Source organism: Argopecten irradians, chromosome 16 (assembly GCF_041381155.1).
Source record: "Argopecten irradians isolate NY chromosome 16, Ai_NY, whole genome shotgun sequence".
Lineage (NCBI taxonomy): Eukaryota > Metazoa > Mollusca > Bivalvia > Pectinida > Pectinidae > Argopecten > Argopecten irradians.
The window spans coordinates 17,462,355-17,472,803 of record NC_091149.1 but is presented as its reverse complement, the minus strand read 5'-3'; the positions used below and the strand labels follow the sequence as shown (position 1 = coordinate 17,472,803).

The 10,449-nt window shown below is 34.4% G+C and overlaps 1 protein-coding gene across 1 annotated transcript; it reads right to left on the bottom strand.

The window, feature by feature from the left end:
- Window positions 1–10: 10 nt before the first annotated feature.
- On the bottom strand, window positions 11–8,746 carry LOC138310272 (2',5'-phosphodiesterase 12-like). Its single transcript, XM_069251403.1, has 7 exons — window positions 7,924–8,746; window positions 6,054–6,193; window positions 5,257–5,419; window positions 4,457–4,589; window positions 3,406–3,561; window positions 2,430–2,547; window positions 11–935 (listed from the first exon to the last, which is right to left on the bottom strand). The coding sequence occupies exons 1-7, from the start codon at window positions 8,703–8,705 to the stop codon at window positions 637–639; spliced, it is 1,791 nt and encodes a 596-aa protein (XP_069107504.1). The 5' UTR covers window positions 8,706–8,746; the 3' UTR covers window positions 11–636.
- Window positions 8,747–10,449: the final 1,703 nt, after the last annotated feature.

Sequence of the window (10,449 nt, the reverse complement as noted above, 5' to 3'; positions counted from 1 at the left end):
TTTGGTATTTGTTGTAGTTTTTCTAAAATTTTGTAGGGTTTTACTTTATCACAGTATATTGTAATCATATGGTATGTCTCGTCTTCATACATGTAGGACAGTATACAAAAACAAACAAATGAACAATATTGATGAGCAGCTTTATTATCAAAATGATAATGGCAATTTTCAGTACCATATTTTTATCTGAAAAAATTAACAAAAAAGTCTGACTGAATTTTACACAACCATGGTAAATTAGGAAATTAAAATCAAACACTAACTTTTAAGTAAAGTTTTAAATTCAATATTTTTCTCTTTCAAATTAATGAAAGCGACATTGAAGAGAAAATTATCCATTTTAAGGGTCAATTTCCTTCAATGCCTACCATACTGAAACGTCTTAAAAAATGTATCTCAAAATTTATTTTTTATCCTAAAACAAATCAGATTTTGTTATTGAAGCTTGAAGCACCATTAAGATCGTAAATCTTTAAAAAAAAAAAAAAAAGAGAGAAAGGCTCATTCTTCTCTGAAATTTTATAACTAACTGTTCGAACCGTAGTTTCAGAGGAAATAAAATGTGTCTGCAGAGATGAATGGGTTCAGTTGTAGTACACTCCTTTAATGAGTACCCATCTACTAAGATCCAATGATTCAGTCCAATTTCATTGCCTGGTCTTCTTCAGCCTTGAAAAATTTGATATCACAGATTTGAGCTATATGGTCCGAGGGAAACACAACACTAGGTAGAGCTGTGTGTAAAATTACCTCTTCATGGTCGGGAGGGGGGATAACTCTCTCCACGTTAAATTTATTGCTGTCTATGAAGATATAGTCCAACATTGAATTGAAGTTGCCGACGTAGTTTGTGTACTTTGGGTAACCACAAGCACTGAATAGACTCTGGCTATGAGAACACTCCATGCTGACGTGCTGAGCATCTTCAGACTTTGCTGAAAAACAGAAAATAACGATACAGAAAATTAGCTGGAAAAAAAACTAAAAAGAGATAGTCCTAAATCTATTAAAATGTTCAATTTACATCATTGGTAGTACGCATAATGTCATGATATATCCACTTCATAATAATTTTCTTTAAGAAAAGACAGTCAGCTCTACATCTGTGAAGTGCTTCAAAACTAATCGAAACAAGGCATGGCATCAGCACAAAATTCAAACCCTCGCTCACATACCTATAGTGACAAGAAAGTTAAAATTTATATACTAGTAACATATGTATGGACTATATAGACAATCATGTTACAATCCAACAATGCAAAAGCATGAATAAGCCTGCAATACAAGTGAAGAAGTATCCTTACAGTGTTTTTCTTTGTAATCACAAGAACTGTTTATACAATGTATATATTTTAATCAAGCAACCGAAATGCATTTTCTAAGTACCCTTAGTACGCTATACATTAGTAAACGAAAGAACACTAATACATCTAAACAAGTGCCATTTCACTTTCAACGATTTATTTTGAGCGAATCTATACAAACATGAGCTCGAGAGATATATTGCAATGCCACTTTAGTGCTTCAAATTCTAGTTCTATGAAGACAAAATACATGTACATATTAACATTGTATTTATATATGTGTAACAGGGTGCAGGATTTATAATAAATTTTAATACCTGCCTCTGCCAGGGATCGTACCCGGGACCTCTGGATAACTAGTCTGACGCTCAACCGATCGAGCTTAAGAGAAGTTCTCTCTAGCCGAGTGAAATATTGCGGCTAGTATTGACCAGGGTTACATACTCCCCCTCCAGGAATCAACTCGTCCTTGAGTTTCCAGGGGTCACAAAGATTCCTTCGCATGTTCATGTATCATGAAGTATCATTCCCAAATCTCTACATGGGGGCCAATGTAACAGGGTGCAAGATTTACAATAAATTTTAATACCTGCCTCTGCCAGGGATCAAACTCGGGACCTCTGGATTACTAGTCTGACGCTCAACCAATCGTGCGAAAGAGAAGTTCTCTAGCCGAACGATATATTGCGGCTAGTATTGACCAGGGTTACATATGGTAAACAGTGTAGTACTAAACTACTTAAAGGCTGGATTTGGTTGATTTAGGTGAAACGTCCTATTTATTTACAGCCATGTTTATTGAAGGACGACCAGTACCCACATGCACAATCAAATGAGGGGTGTGAATGTCTGTACGTTTTGGGAGGCTGTAGTATACATGTATAAACGTGTTATATATCCATGTTATTCATATGGAATTTCTTGTCATTTTCATAGTGCTATCTCACTAAAGCAAACTTGCAAAGACACCGAACAAGCACACCACAGCAAAGTATCAAATTATACTGAAAACAGGAAAATCAGTTGTCCTACTACTTTTATACTGAGCTAAACAGGAGCAACACTATATACTGATCGCGAACAAGCACACACCAAAATGACCTGGTATAATAACTGGGTTCTTACCTGGTGGATCCCAGTGTGGATGATCACTTGGTATAACACCCTGGGTTACAAAGTGGTGAACACCAGAAGTGGGACTACTGTTGAAATCTCCACAGAAAATGAGAGCCAAGTCTACTCCCTGTAACATAAAACATCAACCTATAATTGTTATTTGTTTGCTTGATGATACATATCATTGATACTCCAGGGGTTAGTATCACTGACATAATTTGATCTTTTGATGTACATTAGCGGAATTTTATAATGCTACACTTTGGTTGACTAGCTGTGTTGATTTAAAATTAGGTGTCACTCTCTCTGTAATATTCAAGGGAAGTCTCTGCAGGCATGTGATTGCCTAGAGTTTTACTCTGACATAGTCCAGTGGTGGATATAACATCAGTGACAGTAATACCTGGAGTATCGAGGATGGATGATAAACTGATAAAAAGTTTTGGGGTATGTACAAAATGTACTCATATCATAGGGTAAATGGGGTTAACAGAAACACATTTTTTTTGCACTGTCAATTATCATATACATTACATATGTACATAAAGTATTGCTAAAAAATATTATTGACTTCATCTGAGGTTGACAACCTAAAGTATTAACCTTTAAACATTTGATCTCTTCTATCCAATGAATATCTCCCAATCAATCAATTACTGATAAAAAAAAAGATAAAAAACAGTTCTAAAACACTATTCAATTTTATAAAAGCTGTCTACTTAATTGACCTCCTCCCAAAAATAGAATTGTTACTGACAACCAAGAGGTCAACAAAATGATTTGAATGTCAATCAGACAAACATGTGTCTGTCAGGTGATCAGGAAAATTTCTATTAATCTCAACCTTAGTGCAATATATTGGCTGTTAACACTCTGCGAGCCTCATGTTGATTAGCCAAAATCATACACTCATGTCATCCCTGTCCACATGACAGAACCATGTAAGATGCCATCACGATCAGTTAGTTCTTCGCTATGACCTCACCTGCTCCTTGTAGGTTGATTTGACCTGCTCTAGATGTTTCATTGAAATCACAGACTGAAGGATCCGGACTCTGTCAGCATCCGGATGGAAGTACAGGTGGGTGTTGGCCACACATAACACCTGATCAGGATCGTCTATACTCTTCAGGACTAGAACCTTTAACGAAAATTGTCAACACAGGTTTTACTCTCTTTTAACGGATGGTGGAAACTACACTCTTTATCATATTTACTTACATGTACTATGAGATGAAAGGATTATAATATAGTGGATACATGCTATGCTTCCATATTAAGCATATCAATTAATAAATTATACATTATCAGGCCAACAATTGACAAAGTTGTTAAAATAAGATATGTTGTTATAATGACACTAAAGACAATGACATGGTAACAAAACATCATATGTGACAGTTGTCAGATACTGACCACAGCTTGGAGGGTTTTTTTTAAATATGAGAGAGAGAGAGAGAGAGAGAGAGAGAGAGAGAGAGAGAGAGTAAGCGTGAATTCGTACGGCCGCCATGTTTGTTTACACACAAGTAGGCTTATGTAATGGCAGAATAAACAACGAACAGAAACATGACCAAGTCCATTTTGCTAAAGATATTTACATCATAGTGAGTTTTATTGTTATATATTTACAGTACAAGTTTACAGACAATTTTCGTAATTCTAAACGATCGATAAGCATTACCGTATACTTCAATAGAGATCGATCGTATGTTTCTGATCGTATACATAGATGGTTACGTGGGTGCATGGGCCTAACTTTTGGGTGCGGCTTATCTAACGGTGCGTCTTATACGTGTACAAAACCTGAAAAAATCGTAAAAAAGGCCTCTGCGGCTTATACACAGGTGCGGTTTATTGTCCGGAAAATACGGTACTCAGTCTTTCCTACACCTCTTAAACCTGGCTTGTCCATTAATGACATAAAACAACCATCAATCATACAACGGGCATTTTTTACTGCAGCATATGTACATCGTTTTTTAAAGGATGCAAACACAATGCATCAGCTGGGCTAAGTTTATGAATTTACAAACCTGCAGCACAGCTCCATGACCTTCCATCAGCGTTGTTAATTCTCTATCTACGCTGATTTTCTCTGCTATATCAGCATACACAGGATTAGTCTTCAGCTGCTCAGATAGGAGAATGCTGTGATCTGCTACAAAGCTGTCAAAAATGAAAAGGATTTATAATATATTAAATGGTATTTTTATATCTTTTACTCTACATCCACATGTTTTAGAAAATCATACACTGTCAAGACAAGAAACTAGTAACTTGTCTAAAATAAAGTTGAACTCAAATTTTGATTAAAATATCTTACGTATGTCTGTCAAGTGGTCAGCTCCCAAATCATTGTGCAAGATATATTGATCTTACATAAAGGTCGAGATATATCCTATCCACCTAACAGGAACATGGTGATGCACAAAAATTGATCATGTCAACGACAATGAGCGCCGTATTGACATCACATCATCATGTAGCACTTTGAAGTTTCACTATAACCTGGTAGAAGACAGATTCATCTTTTCTCTAACAACCAGGACCCTGTACATTGCTCAAGAAGTGATTAGCTTTATCACATGATTAGTGAACTTTTCATTTCTCATTTGCTACAAAAACTGTTATATCTTCACTTAAATCAGTAAGTAAGGAATGGAGATCATGAGAGTCTTATAAAATTCTGTAAAGTTGATATTTCATGAAATTAATTTATCTTAATTAGAAATTAATTCTTATACAGTGATTAATCTAATCACCTTTTAAACAACCAGGCACAGGGGATAACTCTGTTAAGTATGCAGGAGAAAAAACAACAAAGATCACATACCTGAATTTGGAACTTTTGAAGAAAATTGCTTCCCCCTCTGGTGCATTAGGTCCCTTCCACTGTGAAAACCCAGTGTAGCCTATGGAATCCATTGCTGATGTTAGATAAGAGTTAAAACCCTTCCTGTCCACTTCTTGTAGACACATTATATCACAGTTATAGCCTGGAAATTCAAAATATCATATTTTATTTTCATATTCAAAGGCCCACTACATTTTTGAAACAGATTTATAGATTCTAATTGTAAAATGAGCTTGATAATTTTATAGAGTCCCAAAAGGCATCAGCTTACTGTTAATACAGTACACTTAACATCACATTTTGACAACAATTCAAAGAGATAAATTAAACTTTTTTTTCTATGATGTGGGTTGTCTTATGTTTCCCGGCATCTCTCTAATTACATGTATCACGCTGCAGTTGACTGTCATTACAACACATAAATTTACATAGGGAATCTCGCATTTAATTGGTGTTTTCACTTCATTTTTGGCCATCAATATCAATGTTCTGACTTATATGCTAATAATCAATTTTTAATTTTTGTTTCAAAATTTCAGAAAATATAGCGGCAGTCAAAACTCCAGGATCTTCAGAATGTCTTAAAACAGTTTTATGATCTTAAGTCCTAGACTCTTTGTAAACAACAGTTGTCTTTACCAAACACAATATTATACACTACATTATAAAAACTGTACTATAAAAACAAATTGATTACACCAATATATGTCTGGCTCATTTTTAAACACTTAATGCTACTAAGATATCTAAATATTCAGTCGCTATCTAGTGTTTACCATATATCTCCTTCATGATGAGAGGTCTACGGTAGTCCCCTTTAAGAGCGTAGGGTGCACAGTAGCTGTATAAAATATCTTTGGTGTAGTCTGTGTCTGCATAGAAGTCTGCCAGGATGTTATAGCTCATCACACGAATACTATCAATATAGAATTTGACATTCAAAGGCATTGAATCAATGTATAAGATTATCATTTTTAAAGCACTTATGTTTATAAAATATTTTATGTCGCTATCTAGAATATGTCATCACCACGAATCTATCAACATATAAGAATATACATTGTATGTTAAAACAAGAGCTGTTTGACAGAACATATGTCTCTATTGAATATGGTACCTGGTATCAACACTTTTATATACTGTATTCGCCATAACTAGCCCCCATCCCCCAATAAGCGTGCCTCCCCTTTTCTGGAGAAGAGTTGAAGTTGTATAAACACTCCAATCCTATGGATATAACAGTTTTTCACAACATGTACATGTGATGCCTTTGACATCAGTATTGTATCCCATAATCCCTTATTACATCAACTTGTGAGTCTTTTACTTTGGTTTGTTTATTTTTACGTCCTATTAACAGCCAGGGTCATGTAAGGACGTGCCAGGTTTGTTGGTGGTGGAAAGCCGGAGTACCCGGAGAAAAACCACCGACCAGCAGTCAGTACCTGGCAACTGCCCAACATGGGATTCGAACCCGCATCCCAGAGGTGGAGGGCTTGTGGTAATATGTCGGGACATCTTAACCACTAGGCCACCGCGGCCCCTGCGAGTCTTTTACATGTGAATCACGACATGTGAATCACGGCATAATAATGTGTCGTAAAGAATAAATGGCATATGCATGTATACTGCAACAGAATTAATGTACCACGAGTTCAGAAGGATTGAAAATATTTTCTTCATCAACAACTTTAAAATTTGGTTCATTAATAAAACACCCATATTTAATTTGTTACAATTATTTGCACTGGTCTGCAATTAAGACCGGATAATATGGATGGATATGAATTTTAATTGATCAAACATATGTAGCATTTAATATTCATATTAATCAAGATAAAAATTAACATTGCTTGTATACAGATAAACCAGATTCACTATGACTTTATGAAAAAAAAGGGATTTTATTATTAAATATCTACACTTAACATGACCAATCATGACCTCAAGGTAATTCAACTTGTGTTCATTTAGAACCACAATAAAAAATCCAAGAAAAGTTCAGAATACATTTACAAAGAGGATTATATTATAAGGGTTCCATTGTTTTACCACTTTCTGAAGATATGTACAATATTTTTGATAAACACTCTACACATAAAATAATTATATTACGACCATCGTATTCAGCTATTCCCTAAAATTAGCACCCCTTCCTCTAAATGCCCCTTCCCTTTTCTGGAGAAGGAGTTGAAGTTGTATAAAGGACCCATCCCATGAATTTAATTATGTTTTAAAAGAACATATGAAAACATCAGCATTGAATCCAATATTACATTAACTTGTGAGTCTTTTAGATGTGAATCATGACATAATGATGCGTCTCATTGGCTAGAAATGCATATGCATATTTACTTTAACAGAATATTGTGTCATGTGTACAGAACGCGTGCAAATATTGCCAATTTTTTTTGTCCACAGCTTACATTTTGATTCGCTAATAAGAACCCCCTATATTACAATTTTTTAAGTGCCATGGGGACTTATCATGGCGAATATGGTATACATTTTGCAATTTGATCAATAAAAATTGACTTTTACTTGTATTTAAACTAGCTATAAATAAAATTTGTTTTGTATTTCTGAGACTCTCATCTTTTCAGGATACTTTCAACCTGATAATAGACTTTTTAAATATTGAATTACCAGTTTGTCTCTGAAACAGGTTCTGTAAACAAATGTCTTGCTTGGAACGGACAAATGCCCGGCCCAGGGGATATTGGACTCTTCATTACTGCAGACGATTCGACTCCCGATATTTCTCCTCTCTTCGGAATACACTTCAACATGAGTGTCCAACCTATGTCGTCAACAGTCGTATTGTAAACACATTCACGACCTAATTCTTCACAGTCGCTGAAATCTGGTACTTTTGAAGCTGCATTATCTCCCTTAAATCTACTCCATATAAATAATGAGTCATTTAAGTCAAGAAATTCAGCGTCTATCAGAGGAATCACAGGGAAATCAGCCATTGATGAGTCTGGAAGTGATATTTTAGTTATTGTTGGTGCGTTGACAACAACCGAAAGTTTACAATCAGCTATTTTTAAGACACTACCGTCCACCATTGAATCTTTGATGGTCGTTTCATTGTTGAAGTCGACTCCGTTTAAAGAAATTGAAATATGTGGGAGGACTGGTTCTTCATTTGTCTCACTATTCTTCTTTTTCTTTTTTAAACATTTCTTTTCGATACCTGCTTGGACCCGATTTACCAGTTCGCCAACAGTTTCGTCAAAACGTCGTTCGAAATTAAATAACCTCTGCGGTTTTGACTCGATGCCATACTGAAATGAAATTTTCAAACGTTCTTCGTCAGGAACAGATCGGACATAACAGTGCGCCATTCTTTTCGACGGGTCGACAGGAAGTGTTGATTGAATATACCTCACAATACGTCTAACCGCACGGCATGTCGATTGCATGGTAGTCAGCAACCATAACCGGAAGTGCTAAACCGGAAATAGGAATTCTGATGGAGAGACTAATGTCACGATCAAGAGAAAATACCTTGATCCGGAATTTCTATGAGTTAGTATAAAAAGAAGCAACTCCTATGAATTTTAATCTACCAGCCAAAAGTTTCATATTCATATATAGGTCTATATATCGACTGATCTACAAAAGAACTTGATTTTGATCACTTATAATTTACTGCATTAGAAACATATATGAGAATATATGTTTCTCAGTGAGGTAAAACCGAGTGCAGATATTTTTAAACTGTTTGAAAAAAATATATATAAACACGCATTGACCGATATCTATTAGATGAAAGCAAAATTAAAACAGAAAAGAAAAATATCATAACTAAATAGCAGTCATTGTATACATTCACAGCGAATATTAAAATGCTCCACTGCTGAGAAGTGGTATTTTTTTCTCTCTCAAAAACAGGAGCAGACGAATTAAAGTGAGCTTCAAATTTTGTTTAAAGATAAAACTGTTTAAAATAATTAATTGCATTCCGAAAAAAAAATCAAAGGTACTATGTCCTATATGAAATGAAGTTCTGATTACAGATGCACCAAAAGCAAAATGAATTATTTGATATTATTTTTGTGTTAATTAGTCATACATTTATAATATATTGATTGAGCACCACTTATTGTTCAAATGATGAGTATCGTTTGTGCTCTGTCAGCGGTGGAGCATCTATAATATTAGGATAAAATAACATTACATAATTTTCAAACAATATTGAATTTCTCAGATGTATTTACAAGTTCAAATGACGCGAAAAAAACAATAATGAGCTTATTAGGAGATTTCCATTTTTTAATAAGGATGAAAAGGGTTTTTCAGAATTTTTGATTTAACATCCATGAAATTACAGTAGCAATAAAAGACGAAAGAAATCTTACATTAAAAGTCGGAATTAACATATATTCCAGTGAAAATGAAAATAGAAATTCGACTTTACTTTTCACAGTACAGCTATTTTAATAATATGCTGTGAAGAAAATCTTCGTAGTTTTTTTAATGTTTATTTTTTTAAATAATCGCTCTAATACGTACTTTTATGTCGTGCTTATCAGTCTTGAAACCAGTAATATTTCGGTCAAATATTAGTATTTCGGTCAAATATTAGTGAGTCTAATTGGTATATATATATATATAATTTGAGTCTTTGTTTTACTGTACTGTATAATCTTTTTATATCGTATAAGTTCAAGTTACCTTTTTACATACAAATATATTATATTGTAGATCTGTATGCGTCGAATACAATGCAGTTGATGCGTCAGTATTTTTCGTTTGCTTTGACGTATTGACTTGTCGTTGCCCAGACGGTCAATTCGATTAACGAAACGCGTCGTATGAATTCATTAGAATTCTATTTAGTTGGGGCAAGTTGAACGTGAATAATCTTTAGTACAAATTCAAATCTTTTTGTTTCTATATGTTTGATAATGCTATTTTGTTCTATTTCTAATTTGCTCATCGCAACGTGGGATTAATGGTGATGATGAAATGGTCATGATGATGATGATGTAATGTTGCTGTTGATGATGATGATGATGTAATGTTGCTGTTGTTGGTGGTGATGATGTTGTTGTTGTTGTTGTTGTTGTTGTTGTTGTTGTTGTTGTTGTTGTTGTTGATGATGATGATGATGATGATGATGATGATATGATCATGATCATGATAAATGATGAGTCACTGATG

Coding starts and splice junctions, on each gene's coding strand:
- LOC138310272 (XM_069251403.1), bottom strand. CDS start 8,705: ATGCAATCGACATGCCGTGCGGTTAGACGTATTGTGAGGTATATTCAA. Junction 4,590..5,256: donor TTCAAAAGTTCCAAATTCAG/GTATGTGATCTT, acceptor CATTTTTGACAG/CTTTGTAGCAGATCACAGCA. Junction 3,562..4,456: donor GTCATGGAGCTGTGCTGCAG/GTTTGTAAATTC, acceptor TTTTCGTTAAAG/GTTCTAGTCCTGAAGAGTAT.